Below are 19,625 nucleotides of genomic sequence, written 5' to 3' on the forward strand. Positions count from 1 at the left end.
CGCCGGAGGGCACAGAACAAGCAGGCGAGCAGTCCTGGGAAGGCGGTTTAATCATAATTAAATAGTTCGTCATCCGTGCGGGGCGCCGTGATTTAGCCGTTGCTGTGGCCCTTCCTCGGGCCTCTGCCGCCTCTCCGGAGGGCTCAGCGGCCCGGGCTCCTGGTCCAGTGCCTGCTTGGCCCAAACGGGCCTGTCCGTGCCAGTGAGCCCAGGCGCCGTCACCGCTCCACGGCCAGGGCCTCCGGCTGCTCCTCAGGGAAGGCGATGGTGAAGATCTCTCGGTAGTGCTCCACGAAGTGCACCTCCAGGCCCTCCGTGATGAAGGCAGCCAGGTCGTAGAAGTCCTTCTTGTTCTCCGCCGGCAGGACGATGCACGTCACACCAGCTCGCTTTGCCTGGGAGGGAGAGCCGGAGGGCGAATGGAAGGGCTGTGCCCCGTGGGCCTCCCCTTCACACAGGCCTCACAGCGGAGAACTCGGAAGCCCAGCACCATCCCTGGCCTCCGTTCCAGCAGCCTGCCCCCGCAGAACCCCCCGGTTTAATCGATGGCAGTAACCAGAGCCGGTTAAGCGTTTTGGCAGCTACAAGTACACAGGATCTGAACACGAAGTGCATTAAAGCGAGGTGCAGCCCGAGCGAGCACCTGTGAGCTCTGGATGCTGGTGTGTGTTCAGCCCACAGGCCACCAGCCCCAATTTCACCCTGCCTGACTACCCCCTGGGGGACAATGGTTCCCACTGGCCACCTGGCACCACCCAGGGACAGCGAATGCAGCCTTATTTCCTCTTCCACTTCGCAAATGGGTAAAGCACGGCGTATACAGCCTCTGAAGTCCCCAGACGTGAACTCTGCCTAGTGGGTTGGTCAAGGGACAGATGGGGGCGTCCAGGTTTCAGGAGTTCGGGATCACGGGTTAGACGCAAGGACGGGAGTCCCAGCACAGGACTAACTGGCCAACACAAGGCCTCTCACACTCCCAGCCAGACTCTCCTGCTTTTTCTGCTTCTGCCATCCTTGGTGCTTGGCTGAGGAAGCAGGAAGCCCTGCTAGCTTGAGAGCAGCCAAGATGGGAAATCTTGGAGAGACAAAGGACCGCTGCAGAGCGGAACAGCTGGGCACTCCACTCAACACGGACCCAAACCCTAGTCTGTAAGGGGCTGGTACCCTCCCCACCTGCCTGAGGCCTACACCAACTCTGCAAGGACAGAGTGTCTCCTGGGGGCCCTCTAGTCTAGACCCATCCCGGGGCAGAGGGGGTGAGACTCACCGCAATCGTCTTCTCCTTGATGCCACCCACCGGCAGGATCTTCCCAGTGAGGGACACCTCGCCCGTCATGGCCAGGTTTGGCCGCACAGGCCGGTCCATGGCCAGGGAGAGCAGGGCCGTGACGATGGTGCAGCCGGCGCTCGGGCCATCCTTGGGGGTCGCACCCTGGTGGGGAGATGCGGGTGGGCAGGCTGGATGAGAGGTGGGCACAGCCCGGGGCAGGGGACCAGGGACCAGGCTGCCAGGCGTGTCCTCACCTCAGGCACGTGCAGGTGGATGTGGGAGGTCACCAGGTAATCGTTGCTGGGCTCGTGCTGCATCAGGAAGGCCCTGGCGAAGGTGTAGGCGATGCGAGCGCTCTCCTTCATCACGTCCCCCAGCTGGCCTGTCACCTCCAGGCTTCCATCCTTGTCCCCCTTACCATCCTTGTCGCGGGGCCGCCGAGGGGACGTCTCCACAAACAGCGTGGAGCCTCCTGGGAACCAGCAGGCAGAGGCTGGGAACCCTAGGACCCCTCCCCCAGCCTTCACAGTGGGGTGCCTAGGGAACACCCCACGTGCTCCTCTGCGCCCTCTCCCTGGCTTGATGCCCGCCTGCCTCTCCACAGTGCAGCACTGCCCCTGGGGCGGCTGCTGCCCTCTGCTTTGTTTTCGTGGGCGCAGCGAGGGTGCAGCCTCCCAGCGCAGAACCCCAGTTCCTTTACGTTCATCCAGATGTGCAGGCAGTGTACCACTCAGAGCCGGCCTGTTCTGCAAACTCCTCCCACGGCATCACCCATCAGCCTGGGGTGGAGTGGGGAAGCCCCCACTGCTGGGTGGCAGCCCTGTCCCCAGGCCAGAGGGACTCCCAAGGCAAATAAGGCTTGTGGGGCACTCCTGCCACCTTGGGGGGCCCATCTTTCCCCTCCCTGATCAGTCCCCGGTCTCCTGGACTCCCTCTACAGAGGGGGCTCAGAGGACTCTGCCGCTCACCCATGGCGGTCCAGGCCAGCCCCATGACCACGCCAGGCGGTGTCACATCGTACATGCGCTCCACGGTGAACACGGGCTTCCCCACGAAGTCCTGCAGGTTCTCCGGTGTCACCTCTACCTGGTCAGCCTCGCCGCTGACGATCTTGTAGGCGGACTTCCGCAACACCTGGAGCAGGCGAGGCAGCAGTGTGAGCGTGCGCCCGTCACTCCGCTTTTTAATTCTTAACATCGGGATAAAGTACATAAAGTGACCAGTTCAACCACTTCCATGTTTACAGATTCACGCTATCAAGTACATTCACATCTGTCTCCAGATGTGAATCTCTATCTCCCCAAATGGAGGGTCCATCCCCATGAAGTACAGACGCCTCCACCCACTGCCCCAGCCCCGGCTCCCACCAGCTCCTCCCTGTCTCTGTGGACAGGCCTCCTCTGGGGACCTCCTGGGAGTGGGGTCCGGCAGGACAGGTCCCTGAGTCGGCCCCCATCCGCCCGCACAGCCTGCAGACCTCCCGCTCCCCCCAGCCGCCCGGCTCACCTTCTCCACCTGCTTCTGCAGGTTGCGCACACCACTCTCCCGGCAGTACTGCTTGATGAGCAGGGTCAGCACATCCGCCGACAACTTGGCCTTGCTCTCATCCAGGCCACACAGGGCACGTGCCTGAGGCACCAGGTACCGCTGGCAGGAGGAGCACGCTGCCATCAGGACCCTCGGGGCCTCGGGACCAGGAACGGGTGCCTCTCCTGCTTGCCCCCACCCCCACTCACCCCCGAAACCTTCCCACAACTCTTGGCTGGCTAGAGGTGATGGAGGTGGCCCCAGCATCTGTCTGCACAAGCTCTCATCCCCAGGCTCGGGGGGCGGGGCGCTCGGGGAAGGCTGCCCCAGGAGGGGGCACCAAAGTGGAGACCTGAGGGTAAGGAGCCAGCAGGGCGGGGAGGAAGGGAGGCAGGGAGTCTGGGTAGAGCGCATGGTGGGCGCCAGGCCCTCCTGGGAGCCCAGAGGCCCAGCCTGCCACCTCCAGAAGCTCCCAGGGCTCTGCTCCTGGGCCGTCCTCTGTCCAGGTTCCATTCCTGCCCTCCCTCCAAATGGCACTTAAGACATCACCCCTCCAGGAAGGTCTCCTGGATCCCTGGGCTCACCCTACTCACACTCGGGGTTGCCACCCCGAACAGACAGGAATGGGAAGGTCAAGAGGCTACAAGGTCACTCACAGCCCAGCCCGACTCCTGCCATACAGCAGTCATGGGACAGACAGGCCCGAGCACCAGCTCTGGGGTAGAAGGCAATGGAAACATGGGAGACACAACCTTACGCGTCAGTACATTTGTCAACTGACATGGGCTGGCCCCGAAGCCTCTGTAAGTCCGTGTTCTTCTTGCCCCTTCAAAGTTTTAAAAGAAGTTCCCTATCCAGGTCCCCAAGCCTGCCTCCCTCCTTGGCCGGCAGGGGAGGCCCCAGGACCCCTATAACTACCTCAGCCAAGAGCTCCTCTGGCTCCCCTCCCAGAGCAGGGGACAGGAGGCCACTAGCAGGCCCCGAGAGCTGGGGCCCAGCACCTGAGGGCTGAAATGGGCTCAGTAAAAAATGTGCTCGACCCCCTTCCAGCAAGAAAACCCCAAGTCAGAAACACCTTCCTTTGGCTCTAGAGAGAAACCTGGCTCTGCTCTAACATTCTTCTGGGTAGGAAGCCAGCCCCCGGCCAGGGAGACCAGTAAAGTCTAGGAAACGCAGAGACCTGAATTCTGGCTGAGCCTGGGCCTCAGACAAGCGTTCTGCGGCCACAGAACTCGAAGGCCCAGGGCCGGTGGGAAGATGGGCGGCAGGGGTGCCGGCCCTGGGACAGCTGTGCGGCAGGACAGAGAGCGGCACCAACGGGGGAGGGGACTAGGAGGGCCCAGCACACGGCCCCCCACAGCGCGCGGATAGCCCTGCTGTGTTCCTCCAACGTCACCTTCATGGCGGTCCCTCATTCCTGTTCTGGGGCCCAGAGAGTGGGTAGGAGAACTCTGTACAGCGTGGGTCTGCAGGAGAGCGGGGGAGCAGCACAGCTGCTGGTGCCTCCCAGGGCCCCTTGCCGCCTTACCGGGGCCTGCGCCAGTGAGGCGGCCCCTGGAGTGGGGGTCTGAGGGCCGGGGTGGGGTGCGGTAGGGGGGTACTGGTCAGCCTTGGCCCTGACCCCCAGGGAGAGGAGAGGCTAGAGGGCCAGTCTGGCACCAGATCATGATTTACTCAACAATGCACAGGGTCGGAAGCCTCCCTGAATAGCCTGGGCCGCAGAGCTGGAGAAGGTGGGCCCACTGGGCGGCACTGGAAGAGGGGTGCACCCAGGGACACAGAAGCCCACGGCCCTGCTGGGCTTGATGCATGGTCACGGCTGTTCCCTGGCTGTATCCTCTGTATCAAACTGGTGAGGAAGCAGACTGTGGCCCCGAGCTCCGGGAGCTGTTACAGCAAACTGCCAAACCCAAACACGAGGTGTGGGAACCCCCGAGATGCAGTCGGTTGGAGGACAGCCAGCCCTGCAATGCACAACCGGCCCCGAAGCAGGAACAGCCCGGGGGTCTGACGCCAGGCCCGGGCAGGGGCAAATGGGAGTCACCGGACACCCAGCGGGTCGGGGACCTGCCCACACAGGGGTCACACGTGCGCGGCTACACAGCTCACAGCTGGCTGCGCTGCTGCTCTTGGCCATGCTCACGCTACGCCAGTGGACAGACCCTGGCCATCCCAACTCCAAGCAGGACCACTATGGACCGTCCCCTGCAGCTCTGGTTAGGGGCCTTGGCCTCAAATATGCCCGGACCCCCAGCTGCAGTGGGCACCCCCGTCTGTCCAGAGCTGGGGCAAGGGTCCCACCCTCACCTCTGCGATAGCGAGCTTCTCCTGTGCCACATAGCCAGACACATTGATCATCTCCATCCGGTCCCTCAGCGGCTCGGGGATGGTCTCGGTGACGTTGGCTGTGCAGATGAACAGCACCTGGGGAGGCCAGCAGGAAGGTTCTGGAGAACCAGCCCCCCTGCCTCTCCCCACTGGGCCTGGCTCCCCGGCTGGACACACATACCTTGGACAGGTCCACGGGCACATCCAAGTAGTGATCCAGGAAGTTGGCATTCTGCTCGGGGTCCAGCAGCTCAAGCAGCGCTGACGACGGGTCCCCCTGGTAGCCCCGGCCTATCTTGTCCACCTGAAGGGGCAGCGCAAGGTGGGTGTTCTGGGCACTGGTCCCCGCTCCTGACGGGAGGGAGGAGGGTGGGACCCCATTTCACCAGCACCAGGGCCTGGCACTGGGTGAGCCTGCAGCAGGAGGGCTGCCATGGGGTCGTCTGAGGACAAGGACAGAAGCTTATTGTGAAGTGGCCCAGCAGCTGTGCGGCCCCCCCAGGGTCTAGGGGACAACCAAAATGGCAGGGAACATGCGTCCGATCTCGGAGAGACTCCGCCTGGTTGGGACTGCCTGGAGCTCTGGCCCAGGAAGGCCTCAGGGACATCTGACCTCGGGGAAGGGTGCTAGAACAGAAGCCGTGCTGCCGTGTCAGCCCTGAGCCCCACCGCACACCCAGCCCCCAGCCCATACACACCTCGTCTATCAGGATCAAGGGGTTCTCCGTCTTGGTCTTCTTCAGGCACTGGATGACCTTCCCTGGCATAGCACCCACATATGTCCGCCTGGGGGGGCAGAGCACAGCTGGAGCGGTCGGCTCCTCCCCTGCCAGCTCCCAGAGCGCACAGATTCTCGGTGTAGCACTCGGCCTCCATGGAGGGCCGCCCAGAGGTGGCCAATGGGGAGGTGATGCGTGTGGCACCGGCTGATGGCCTCCCTGACGGCCTGTGGCTCTCCAGCAACGGCAATGTTGCCATCTCACCCCAGCTCCGACTTGGGCCGGGTACAGATGCAAAACCAGGTCTCGCTCAAACCTGTCCCCGAAGCCAGCACCTCCTATCTGGACGGTGAAACCCAGCGCACATTGCCCAATGTAACAGAACAAGAGAGGTCAGAAGCAGCCAGATGCTGGCAGCAGAAATGCTCTCCCCACCCAGGTCCTCGCAGGCACAGCATGGCCTCCTAGGCCTTGGGGTCCCTGGGCCCACGGCCCGCACCTGCCTGGCACCTGCCGGGGTGCTTCTTGCCACCTCCTTGCTCTACGGTCCCAGCTCAGGTGCGGGGGTCTGGCACACACAGAGTAAGGCAGACACCAGTCTTGTGCCTGAGAGATAAGGCCCAGCAGGGCAGACAAATGGCACGGGAGATGAAGGAGGAACTCAGAGGTGTGATGAACTTTGTACGTGCTACAAAAGTAAGATGGGACAGGGGACCTGGACTGCCGTCTCAGGGGCATTAAAGCAGGAACAAGAAACGTCTTAGGGAGAGATTCTAAGCAAAACGTGAAGCAGCAAGGTGTGCGGGTACTTGAAAGAAGAGGGTTTTCTGAGTAGCAGGAATAGCCTGTGCAGAGGTCCTAGGGCAGAGCAGGACCGGGCCTGGTGTGCTGAAAGCCCACGTGGCTAGAGCCGAGGGAGTGCAGAGCGGAGAGAGGAAATGACGCGAGCCCCAGGAGAACACGCCATGCCCGCTGCAACGGGAGGGCGCGCGCCCACAGCCCTGCAGTCTTCAGACCCTGGACGCAGAGTACCAGCCCCTGCTAGACCCGGTGAGGGAGCAAAGAATCAGGAGAGGCGCTGAGCCTCACTGGTGTGCGGCCCCGTTCTCAGTGGGGAGAGCGCCTTGCCCCCGAACTCTGGCCGCAGGGCTGGGGGAGCTGAACCAGGCAGGATTGGAGCTGGAACTGGCGGGGACCATCTGCCAAGAACCTGGTAAACAAACGCTCCTGGGGGTCCGCCCTCCTGCTGGTCAAGAGGCCAAGGTTTTGAGCCGACGTTTGCGTGGCCGGACTCCACCGGGCCTGCAGGCAGCGGTGCCCGGGCTCGTCGGCACTTAGCCCAGCATGAGCGGAGGCCACCGCTGGCCGCTGACACCCCCCCGCACACACAGGAATGGAGCCAGGCCAGGCCTACCTATGCCCTTTGATCTCGGCCACGTCTGTCATGCCCCCGACGCTGAAGCGGAAGTACTCGCGGTTCAAAGCACGGGCGATGGAGCGGGCGATGCTGGTCTTGCCCACGCCAGGCGGACCGTAGAAGCAGAGGATCTTGCCCTGCGTGGAGCCTCGGAGCTGGCTGACGGCGATGAACTCCTGTGGGCAGAGGCCGGCTCCCATGAGACCCGCGCTGCCCTCGCTCAGGAGCCCTGCCTGCTGTGACTTTTGCCACTGTCACGTTGCCTTTCAGACCTCGGGGGGCTGTGGAAGGGACAAGGCATGTCCCAGAGGAGCCGAGGGGACTGCAGTGACCGATTGGGTGATCAGGGCGCCAGACTGAGCTGGTAGCAACCCCTTCCTCCCACATCCTGGACCGTATTGACCCTCTTGCTGCTCCGGCCACAAATTACTGGCCCTGGGCCGGGCCCATCACCTGTTGTCTCAGGCACGACTCTTGTCCCTCCCCTCAGGAATCCGAGGCCCCTAGAGCAGTGTGCTCGGCTCAGGGTGCCCTTGCTGCCTTCTGGTCTGCTCCAATGCCAGTCCTTCCCCCTGAAGCCCTCCACCTTCTCCTTCCTCAGCCTCTGCCAACCCCGCCAGCCCTGCCTCGGCCAAGGCCCTCCTGGACCCTAGACCAGAAATCCCCCAAACCACTCCTCTGGGACTCCACCCCACCATGGGGGAATCCTGGGTCTAGAATCCAGACGATGACACACCCTGCTGCTCAGTGCCCGCCCTGCGTGCTCAGAACAAGAGCCCGGGAGGTGGGACTGTGGCGCCCAGGGGAGGCTTCGAGTAGCCCGTGCCCAAGGACATGCAGGAGGGGTGCAGGCAGGGTGGGGTGGGGGAAGGCCTGGGACCTAGGAGAGGGGCGCGGGAGGCCTCACTGGGACCGGGTGGGATGGAGCTGGGGGCGGGCTGGGACCCAAGGGCGGGGTGCAGGGTCCTCACCAGGATGCGCTTCTTGACGTCCTCCATCCCGTAGTGGTCCTCCTCCAGCACCGCCTGGGCCCGGGCCAAGTCCAGATTCTCGTCACTGTACTTGCCCCACGGGATGGACGTCAGCCAGTCCAGGTAGTTACGAGTGACACTGCCGGGGGACAGACCAGACCCAGTGAGCGGAGCCCAGCCCGCTGCCTGGTGCTGCTACTGCCAGTCCACGGTGCCAGCGCCCGCTGCCCCTGCCGCTCGGACTGCGCCCGGACACGTCAGCTGGAGGAGCCGGTAATCGGCAAAGGCCTCGCCGTGGGAACCACACGGCTCCCAGGACAGGGGCCTGGACACCGGCAGCACAGGGACTGCTCGGAATCCTGCTCCAGAGGCGGCAGAGGTAAAAATGGGAGATGACCCCTCCCAGGGCCCGCGTGGCAGAAGCCCGGCTGGTGGCCAGTCAGCGCTGCCCCGAGAGCGACCCCGGGTTGGGAGCTGCACACCCACAGGGCAAGGCTGAGCACCCAGGAAGATGCAAGGATCCCAGGCTCTCAAGGCCACGCAGAGGAGGGGACAGAGGCATAAGGAGGGCCCTGGCTGGAAGCACTGCTCAAAGCCAGACACCCCCGGGTTCAAAGCCCCATCCCCACCCACCAGCACAGAGACCCTGCTCACTGACTCCACTTCTCTGAGCCGCCTCTGCCCAGCAGGGAAACGAGTGACACAGAGAAGTGTGTCTTTTCGGGGGCGCCGAGAGCGGACCGCCACATGCCAAGTGCTTCCTGGGCTTCTCCAGCGTGACCGGACAGTGGCCAAGGCACCCACCCTCCCTCCCGGCTTCCCTGGCGGTCACCAGCTTCTCTGAGCCTGAGGCGCAAGAGGGGGGCCGTCCTCGAGGGTGGACGGCCCGCGGCCGGGCCGCCCCGGGGGGCTCACTTGAACTCGGAGGAGTGGTTGTCCAGCAGGGCCAGCTTGCTCAGCTCCTCGTCCACCACGTCCATGACGTGCTTGGGGACCACGAGCTCCTTGAGCCGCTCGCGGAACTTCTCCTCGATGGCGTCCTTGTCCTCCTTCTCCAGCCCCAGCTCCTTCTTGATGATCTTCAGCTGCTCCTGCAGGAGGTACTTCCGGTGCGTCTGCTTGATCTTCTCCTCCACCTGCGGCGAGCACAGCCGTCAGCGCGGCCGGGGTGGGGGGACAACACACGGCCATGGACCAGGGGCGCAGCTTCCTCCAGACACAGGAAGCCCGTCTCCAGCTCCCTCCCCCGTGAACTCAGTCTCCCCAAGCTGGAAATAAAGATGCCAAGTTCCAGGTGAGGAGCGGATTCGACCCTCCATCAGGTGGGCCTGATGCTGGTGCAGCCGCCACGGGCGCAGAGCTCCTCCACGTGGACAGGGCGGTGGGTGACAGCTCGGAGGCCGCTGAGCACCAGGCCCACCTACAAGCCCCATTCCTGTCTCCTACCGGAGGTGCGTTAAGGACTGCCTTGTGCTGGGGCACCATGCGGGCTCAGCTGGTAGAGCCTGTGACTCTGACTTTGGGGTTATGAGTCTGAGCCTCACAAAGGGTGGCTGGCAGTTAAGCATCTGCCTTCGCTTTGGGTCATCCTCTCGGGGTCCTGGAATAGAGCCCCGAGCTGGGCCCGAGCAGGGGGCCTGCTTCTCCCTCTCCCTCTCCCCCTCCCCCGGCATGTGCTCTTGCTCTCAAATAAAAGTCTTTTAAAAAAACTAAAAATTAAAGAAGTTGCCTTGGGCTAATAACTCAGTGTTAAAAGTTTTCCACGTAAAGATGTGACTTGAAAGTTTTCTCGAAAATAAAGTGGAAAAAGCAAGTCAGTTCTGAGAAGCAACACGAACGGTAAGCAACCGACCATCCACAAGGACCCTGGACTGGGCCACAATCAGCAAAGCCTCGGGGAAACAGCTTCACCCCTTCCCAGACTGGTTCCCAGTGCCCAGTATCTTCCCAGGACGTGGATGTGAGAGCAGCTCCACCACGACGGAGGGCATCCTGGGGGCTGCAGACCCCGGGTTCAGCGCCGAGACCAGCCTTGGGTTCTCAGAGAGCTTCGCTGCCCTGGACAAGAGTGAGGGACACCTTCTGCCCTCCCCCGGGCTCACCTCGCGCCCCAGGCGCTGCTGCAGCTTGCTCAGCTCAAACTCCTTCTTGAGGAGGGAGAGGGCCTTGTACAGCCGCTTGGGAATCTGCCGAGAAAGGGAAGATGCGAGTGATGGTCAGAAACGGGCATCTCTGTGTGGGGGGAGTGGGCGGGGGAGCAGGCCCCTCCCGACGGACACACACAGGGCAGCTCGACCCAGCCACGTGTCCCCAGGTGCAGACAAGCCCCCTCTGACCCAGTTCTCCTACAGTTAAAGGCCAGCACGTCTGCAAGCTGTGGTCGACAACTTTCGTAGTGCTGTCGCTGGTAACCGCAGAAGACTGGTGGCGAGCCAAATATGCCACCCGATGAACAAAACCCCACCCGGAGCGAACGCCAGCTGTCGCCACAGAGACTGAGGAGCAGGGGTGGCCTGACGGCCTCAGGAGCGCGAGGTGGAATGGCCAAGCCGAGCCTGGACAAGCAGCCAGGCCCGGAGGCCGGCCCGCGCACTCACGTTGGTCTCCTCCAGGACGTCCTGCAGCTCGTGGGACTCGGCTCCGGTCAGTGCAGCGCCCATGTCGCTCAGGTAGATGGGGTTGTCCACCACACGCTGGCCCGCCTGCATCATCTGCAGCACAGACTCTCTGCAGGGACAGAGCGCGCTGCTGCAGCTGGGGCCAGCCCGGCAGCAGGGCTAGCCCGCGTGTCCCTTCCCCGGCAGCGACGGTCAAGGTCTGGGATGCTCACGGAGCACTGGGTGTGGGCCGGTGAGGCCTCCCGTCCTGTCCTAGAGCCATGAGACTCACAATCCCATACCAGACATAACCCCCCTCCGGCCGTGGAGGGTCCCCCGTGTGAGACTCCCCACCTCCACCTCAGCTGATGACGAAAAGGCTTTCGGGCAAGTCCACACTCTCAAAAAACGTGCACTGCGTAAGGCCTCTCCCTCCACCCTCCCACCGCAGGGCCACCCCCAGTCTTCTCTCGGGACGACACTCTTGAGAAAGCCTCCCATCCACCCAGCTGCAGAAAGACGCAGGCAGACCCCCGCCTGGCCTCAGGGAGGACCGACCGTACACCAGGCCTGGGGAACGGCACCGGAGACCAACCTGTAGAGCGGATTCAAGGCAATGATGTCCCGGATGGTCTTCACAATCTCGGCGGTCAGGGCCTGGCAAACAGGGAGGCGGCCATCGGTGCCCGGGGCCAGCAGGGGCCGTGGCGCAAGGAGCCCCTCCCGCCTGGCCCAGGCCACGGATGGCCTCAGACGCCCAGGAGTGGACCCTGAATCCACCAGCCATGGGGGCTCGGGATCAAGATCATAAAAACGAACACCAGTGCCTAGCCCCCTACACCCTGTCGAACCTGGACCTTAGAACGAGCCACCTGGAGGAAAACGGGGGACACGGGTTTCTTTATTCCTTCATTTCAAGCACAAGCCTCACAACCAACACCCGCGTCCTCCACGTCAGCACACCCTGGCTTGAAAATTCTCTGTCTGGGGAGGTCCTTGCAAGTCACCGGGGCTATCAGCCTGTCCCCTGCCAGAACCCTGGGCCCAGGCTCCCTGAGGAGGTGGAGGACCGCCACCCCCCCAACCACACTGTGGACACCAGGAGCATCACCACCACAGCGAAGACCAGGATGCTCCTGGCGGGACCACGGACAATTGGTGGTGCGACCACCAGCCCCTGGCGATTTCCGGAAGGCGGCTCCCAGCACACCAAACCCCAGCGAGGGCACAAGAAGGATCGGGAAGCGGCTGCCGTGCATTCCTTTACTGCAAGCACCCAGCCTCTAGCTACGGGTTTGTCCCTCAAAGGATGGGACTTTCCAGAAGGAACCTGCAGAGGGCAGCTAGAGGCCCATTGCGCTTGCACGGACGAGCACGAGCATTAAGCCTCTTCAAGTCTCCCTGATTCTTTTCCCCGTGGCATCTATGAATTTCGCTGTCTTTCTCCCCCCCCTTATGCGAGTTTCCTCAGAGGAAGGAAGCTCTGAGGCCCAGTCCAGCCGCCGGGGGAGCCACCCAGGTTTAAATAATCTAGAATCAAGACAAAAGCTGACATTTTGTCCCTCGGTGATACCAGCCACAGATCGAGCGCCTGACAGCCACCGGGGCAGATGGCGCAGAACCAGAGACCGTGTTGGCGAGTTCCGGACAGCATGGCTGCATGGGTGTGAGGCTGCCCCGGGCAGACGCAGCCAAGGCCCTCCCAGCGCCTGGGGCAGATGTCACCTGTGGACCACAGGACTCCTTCCCTCAGCTCAGAAGCCCCCAGAACTCTGTTTGACACGGTGCTGCAGGAGCCAACTGAGGCTGCTGGCCGGCTGTGCAGGGTGCACTCTCCCCCAGGCAGGACAACAATGCCGGGACTTGTGCGGGGGGCGGGGGGCTCTCCATAACCTCTGCCTTTCTTCACCCCGACCCCCTGGAGGTGGGCCCCCTGCTGCTCCCTGCCCCAGAACCGGTGGGAGGACAGCACCCACCACCGTGACAGCAGGCTCCCTAGGCTACGAAGGTGGCAAGCAAGCCTACATCCAGGGTCAAGGCGGCCAGAAGGCTGCTGCTTTCCTGCCAAGAAGCCACCGGTAACGGGCAGTGGGCCCTGCTCCCCTTCGCCAGCGCCCTGGGCTCGAGCGGAAGGAGCCAGTATGGAAGGAAGCCCGGGGGTTCCTGCGCAGCCGACACGGGCTGGGGCCGGACCCAGGTTCCAATCCTTCACTCCTGGCTGCCGGATTCTTCCTAGGACTTGTGGGGCTGGGGGGCACGTTCTGCATTCCACGAGAGCCTGACAGCCGAACGGCCTAGAGCCTCGGGGAGCACGTCCCCTGCTCAGGGGGCCCCGCGGGCGGCAGCAATGACTTACTTTCACTTCCTCGGTGACCTGGAAGTCCTCGTGGACAACGTTCTCCACCTCCACCATGAGCACCTCGCCGAGGGGGCCCGAGGCAGCTTCTGCCGTCACCTCCGCGAGGGGCCCGCCGCTCTGGGACCCCCCGCTCAGCTCCTCCTCCGCCTCCTTCTTGCCCCGCTTCGTCTTCCTGCGGACCTTCTGCTTGTTTTCAGCTTCGGCCTCCTCAGGCTCTACCTCCAGCTGTTTGTGGATGTGAATCCTAAAGATGGAAACGGGGCAGACGTGAAGCTGCTGGGGCTTCCAGTGCTGGCAACGGAGGGGCACGCTGGGCCCGGGGCTGGAGACCAAGCTGCTGTCTCAGAACCCCAAGACTGACAACCCCCCACCCCCCACCGGGCACACGGCTGGCCTCCCGCTGCCCCAGCCACTCTGCGTTCCACACCAACAACCTGCTGTCCCCCACGCACCTCTGAAGTCTGCCCGGCGAGTAGCTCTAGGACTCCACCTGCCCCGCCCTCGGCCTGGAGCTCACCAGACAGCGGCTCCTTCTGTTGTTCGGACCTCAGTTCGAGGGCACCTCCACAGAGAAGCCCTCCCTGTCCGTTCCATGTGAGGTCCAGCCCCCGTCTGCGCCTACCCCTCACCCTGCCCATCTTCACTTCCCCGAAACGCTCCCACCACCGTCAGAATTCAGCAGGCAGGGGCGCCTGGGTGGCTCAGTGGGTTAAAGCCTCTGCCTTCAGCTCAGGTCATGATCCCAGAGTCTGGGATCGAGCCCCACATCAGGCTCTCTGCTCAGCAGGGAGCCACCTCCCTGTACCCCTCTGCCTGCCTCTCTGCCTGCTTGTGATCTCTGTCAAATAAATAAAATCTTAAAAAAAAAAAAAAATTCAGCTGGCAGCCCATTTGATGCTCCTAGCCACCTCTCTTGGGGGTGCGGGGTGGGCCCCGGGCCTGTTTCTCCATCCACACCCAAGTACCCAGCAGACACCAGGGGTTAAGTGATGTGAATGCAAACCTGCCACCTTCCCTCTCAGCATCCTCCTGTCCCACAGGGTCACTAATGCCACCTTTTCCAGAGGGCTGGCCTGAGAGCTGGCGGGATGTGGACCCAGTGCCTGGCTGACGCCAGCAAACCACATAGGAACAGCAGGTCTGGCCCCCGGAGCCAGCGGGAACCCTTCCATGAGGCACCTTGCAGGTCAGGACAGCACTTAGCGGCAGACCAAGCTCTTAGTCATTTCGTGGCATCGTCTCCTCCCTCACAAACCCCCCCCCCCCAAGGAGACAGAGCGGCAGCCTCTATCCTAAAAACATCCTCTAAAATGAGCAGATGAAGACCGGAGCAGGGGCTTCATGAAGTAAGACCACCACCAGAACCCGGGACAGAGCCAGTGCCTGCCACACCCTGTATCCCTGGGTGTGCTGCCTTGTTGACAAGGCAATGTGTCTGGCTGAGTCAAAATCCGCAGTGCTAAGCTGGACATCCAGCACGATCCGCGGCCAGACGCGGACAAGGGCACTTGGAGGAGAAGCACACCAAACTGTGAAGGCTGACACCTTACACGGGACATGAGGCAACCTGCTACTTTGTATTTGTGACGCTCCTGTGAATGACATGCATAAAAGATACAACCTGCCGCTGGCCACCCATACAGCCACTTTAAGAAGAGGGACCCAGAAGTGACCTGTCTCCGCCACCTCCAGCTTTGGTCTAGTCCTGGCAGTGACAAGGCAGGAGAGCTGAGCAAGAAGGATGGCCAGGACAGGAACCTGGGGACACTCAGGGCCTCTCCTCCTGCCTCATCCCAGACTCTCGGGGTCCCTCACCTTCTGTGTCCCATGACGATCATGCGCAGCTTGTCCCCAAGGTCTTGCATCTCGTGGATCTGGACAAACGTCCCCGTGTGGTAGACCTCATCCAGGCTCTCGACCACGTCAGACTCATTGCTAAGGGACAGGGACAGAAAGGTGCATGGTCACAGGCCCCAATTCTCAACGGGGTGTCTTGGGTGAAGAGGAGGAAGAGAAGAGAAACACCCCTGCCAGCCTCCACGGAAACCCGAGGGCAACCTCCTCGCTCCCACAGGTGCTGCAAAGCCCCGTGGGGCACCTACGGGCTAAGCGTGGCCCCTGGCATCCACCGCCACTGCACCCAGGTGAGCAGCTCATGGGCTAAGTTGGCTGTAAAGACAGGCCCGGATGGAAGAGATTTCATTCCACACTTCCCCCTACAGAATTTACCTCCTAACTCAGAAGTGGAACTAATTCCCACCTAGAGTCAAGGTGGGTGTTCCTGGAGCTGCCCTATCTGCTCCCTTAGCTCTGCTCTGAAGCGACCTCACAAGTGGGGTCACCACCAAAGATCCTGGAGGTTAACACCTGCACCCCTCCCCCCTCCCCAACAACTGACCACATGAAACCTAGAGGTGAGCCAAGTCTTCAGCCCAGACTAAAAAGATGGCTCGGCTCTTGGTCTTGTGCTCAGAAGGTTTTGCTTGATTTCTTCCCAGTCAGAGGTCAGAGGTCCCGGCTACTCTATGGAGCAAGACCAGTAGTGAACTACACTCCAGGGCAACTTCAACGAAGCAGTGAAGGAAAAGTTACACTTACTTGTCATCCCTCTTTAGAAAGACGCCGGCATACGGCTGGGCAAGACGGACTTTCCTTCTTAGCAGCTCAACCAACTTCTTATTTTTAACCTAGCATGACAACGACCCCAAAGTGAAAAACGCAGGGCAGGTTTCCTAGCTGACATTTTGACAAGAGCTCTAGCGTTTTCAAGATGATTCTCAAGGCTATGCTAACCTGACCCAGGACATTAACCAACACAGTCCAGGAAGCCCCAAACCAAACACACACACACACACACACACACACACACACGAAGGCGTAGAGAATGCGGTGGGACAGGCTGACAGGGCTGCAGGCCACGGTGGGCCCCACCGCCTTCTAAAGAAAACTCAAAGTAGACCAACAGCCAGAACCAAGAAACTGATTTAACTTCTGATTTTAAGAGCTGTTTCAGAGGTGAAGTGTCTTGGCCTGAAAATCTAGACTATTCTGATTTTATCAACACCAGAAAGACAACACTAAATGTGTGTGATTCAACCGCGGCCCATCCCACAGACTGGTAACTTCCCCCAATTCGTGTAGGAAGTATCTCTCAATCAGATCTACACCCTTTTCATCAAGGATCAAAAGCCCCAGGATGACAACCCATCATCTTGATGCCATTTCAACGGCAGGCAGAGGACTAACATCTTCCAGGCAACATCTGACGGGCAGGAGCACAGACGTCTGTAAGGCCAAGTGATTTCCTTCCAGCAGGCATCAATTCCCACCCCAGACTCTGATTACACTTTAGGGCCCAAAACTTCAGCACCGGAGCTACCTAGAGGACTTGGTAAGACAGGTAGCTGGGCCCCAGCCCTCGGTGTCTTGACAGATGAGGCCTGGGGTGGGCCTGAGAACCTATATTTCACACAAGCTCCCAAGTGATGCTGATGCTGTCGGCCTCCGCACCACGGCCTGAGAACCAGTGTTCTAAACTCATCCCTCAGCCAGGGCTCTTAACTTATGATTCAGGAATTCCTGACCCTACAGATGCATTTTTCCCTGGGGAAAAGGTCCATGACCCACCACAATTTTTTTTTTCAAGATTTTATTTATTTATTTGACAGAAAGAGACCCAGCGAAAGAGGGAACACAAGCAGTGGGGAGTGGGAGAGGGAGAAGCAGGCTTCCCGCTGAGCAGGGAGCCCAATGTGGGGCTCGATCCCAGGATCTTGGGATCATGACCTGAGCTGAAGGCAGACCTTTAACAACTGAGTCCCCCAGGCACCCCAACCCATCACAAATTAAGAGCCATTGATCTACACTGAGAGGCCACTAGTAAGGGGAGAAACTAGAGGGGCAATTTAGCCACAGGCTGTGTCAACCACAGAAGCAAGAGTGAACAGAGCTTTGCTAACAGGTTCAGAAACCTTCACCCAGTGCCATGGAAGTTTCCTTCATTCCTCTCTGATGATAACTGCTGCATCTTAGCATCTGTCTCCTCCCTCTGGCAGGATTTCTTGTTGTCTGACAAGGTAACAACACGCGCCAGTCTCCTGCTTTCCACAGCGATTCAGTCAACCCTCCTAGCTAACTCCGGGTGGGGAGAGAGAATCTCCTGGAGGAATCCTCTCTCTCTGGACAAAACGCAAAAAAGGCATCTGCCACTTTGCAGGACTGAGGGGACTGTAGCTGAACACTCCTGGCCCCAGAGGTCGGCTGGGGTTGAGGACAGAAAAAAGGCTTCAAGGGCAAGCTTCTGAAATGTCAGGAGGGTACCACACAGGAAAGAGCAGCAGCAGCTTCTGATTAAGGTATGGGGCCATACCCCCGACACTGGTGGACTTACCTCCCCACCAGCTCTAAAAATTGAGGTTTGATTACAATACCCATTGCACCAATGAGAAAATGGAGGCCCAGAACCACAGCTTTCTGAAGGTGAAGGAGCTACTAGTGGTGGAGCCAGGATATGAACCCATAGGTTCTGGGGCCCACAAGTAACCACCACTCAAAACCAAGGAAGGCCCTTGGAAGAGTAGCTCGAACACACACCATCAGCAGGTGGGAGAGGAGGTGGAAGGGGCTCCTCCCGACCCGAGATTTGTTTAGCGGAGTCTAAAGTATGAGGGAGAGGCTGGAGAGTGAATGCGGAGGCTGACTCACTGTACGACCTTGCTCTGTTAACAGATAACTTTTCACCAAGGACTCTAATTTCCACATCGTTTAAAAAAAAAAAAAAAAAAGTGGGGGTGGGGGAAGGGTCAGGGAAGAAAGAAGGCATTCGGGTCCTTCCTACTCTAAAAATTCAAGTTCCTAGCACTCATGTTGCTTTCTATTACATCATCCCAAGTCCATCTCCCCATCCCCTTGGCTCTTAGTCTGAAATGATGTTGCTTAATGTCTCTTCCACCAGAACACAAGTTCCGTAGGCACAGGGACTGCATGTGGCTTGTCTGCTTCCCCAGTGCCTGCTACATAACAAGTAAAAAACACTCTACTGAATGAACAAACCATGGCTGCTCCCCTCTGAGAACATCCTTCCCCCACCTACCTCTTAAGTCTCCCGTACTCTGTTCCTGGCTCTATTATCCCAACCATAGTCACTGCCTTCCAACATGAAATTTACCTACTAATCTGGTTTATTGCCTCTTGTATCCCGCTAGGACGGAAGCTCCAAAGGCAGGAATTATCACTCTTGTTCACTGCCGTAGCTCTAAGTACCGTGCCTGGCCCCTGGTAAGCCGGTAAGAAATGTTTAAGGAAGGAATGAATCCTAATCCCAAAGGGGCTCGAAACCAGACTGCAAACCGCCCCGAGTGAGAGTGTCATGAAACATTTACCAAAACCCGCAGAAAAGTTACTGGACGGCAAAGACTATTCTGGTCCGGTCCTTCCCAGCATCGGAGATTTCTATGACTAGGGCTCTAACTGGGCAGTCCTAAGTTCACTGGGTTCATCAGGGACCTCAAAGGGAGAGGAATCTGGCTCAAATTCACGAAACTAGTGAGAAGACAAGGACTCGAACTTCAACTTTTAAGAACCTTCTTGCGTGGAAAAAGTTGTGTAACATGAGGGTGCCCAAGGATCCCTCGGTTCCACCTGCCGTCTGGAGAGTAGGGGAAACTGGAGGCCACGGCGGGGGCGCTCATTACCTCGATAATCTTGATGAAACGCGGAAACACCGGGTTGCGGGTGACGGCGATGAGCGGCAGGTGCGGGAATACGTCCGGAATCGTCATAGGAGTCAGTGCCGTTATGATCGGGCCTTCCCCACCCCCCGCACTGCCCCCTGCGCCCGCGGCTCCATCCTCAGCACCGCCCTCGGAGGCATCCTCGCCGCTGGAGAATGAGCCACCGCCGCCGCGGCTGTTCGCCTCCCAAAGTCCCCGCCACTGGCCCGCGGCCACAGGGCCTCGGCCCCACAGAACCCAGGGAGGCAAGGCGTCGCAGGCCCGCCGGCCTCTGGGCAACCACACTCCAGCGGCAGTCGGAACCCGCCCCCCGGCGGCGGCCAACAGTGGCCGCCGCAACGCCCAACACCGCGCAGCGCCCCACAGCCGCACGTAGCCTGTGCCCGCCGCCATGCCCCGGCCATCCTAGCGACGCACAGGACTTGCGTCATTTCCCCCCGCCCCGCTAGCGCGCACGTGAAGTCCCGCGCGTGCCCAGGGACCCGGGGCGGGAAGGGGGGGGCAAACCCAAAGGGGGGCGTGACCCGGAACGGAAAGCGGCGGGGGTGGGGCTTGAAGGAGCGTGGAGGCGGGGCTCAGCCTCTTCACTGCCTCCGCCTCTTCCGGCCGCCCAGCGGGGAAGCTGCAAGCCGCTTCGGCTCACGTGGGGGGCTGTGGGCACGCCCCAACGCCTCTGAAAAGGGAGCCCCTGGTGCTGCAAATGCA

The 19,625-nt window shown here is 60.7% G+C and overlaps 1 protein-coding gene across 1 annotated transcript; it reads right to left on the reverse strand.

Annotated features, from left to right (window-relative positions):
• Window positions 1–32: 32 nt before the first annotated feature.
• On the reverse strand, window positions 33–19,338 carry LONP1 (lon peptidase 1, mitochondrial). The gene is made up of 18 exons (XM_059388763.1): window positions 18,882–19,338; window positions 15,787–15,875; window positions 15,004–15,123; window positions 13,186–13,432; window positions 11,425–11,486; window positions 10,830–10,959; window positions 10,335–10,418; window positions 9,148–9,368; window positions 8,233–8,371; window positions 7,259–7,437; window positions 5,824–5,911; window positions 5,307–5,429; window positions 5,105–5,221; window positions 2,777–2,917; window positions 2,239–2,404; window positions 1,525–1,742; window positions 1,268–1,432; window positions 33–395 (listed from the first exon to the last, which is right to left on the reverse strand). The coding sequence occupies exons 1-18, from the start codon at window positions 19,311–19,313 to the stop codon at window positions 219–221; spliced, it is 2,898 nt and encodes a 965-aa protein (XP_059244746.1). The 5' UTR covers window positions 19,314–19,338; the 3' UTR covers window positions 33–218.
• Between the last annotated feature and the right edge of the window lie 287 nt (window positions 19,339–19,625).

Source organism: Mustela nigripes, chromosome 2 (genome assembly GCF_022355385.1).
Source record: "Mustela nigripes isolate SB6536 chromosome 2, MUSNIG.SB6536, whole genome shotgun sequence".
NCBI lineage: Eukaryota > Metazoa > Chordata > Mammalia > Carnivora > Mustelidae > Mustela > Mustela nigripes.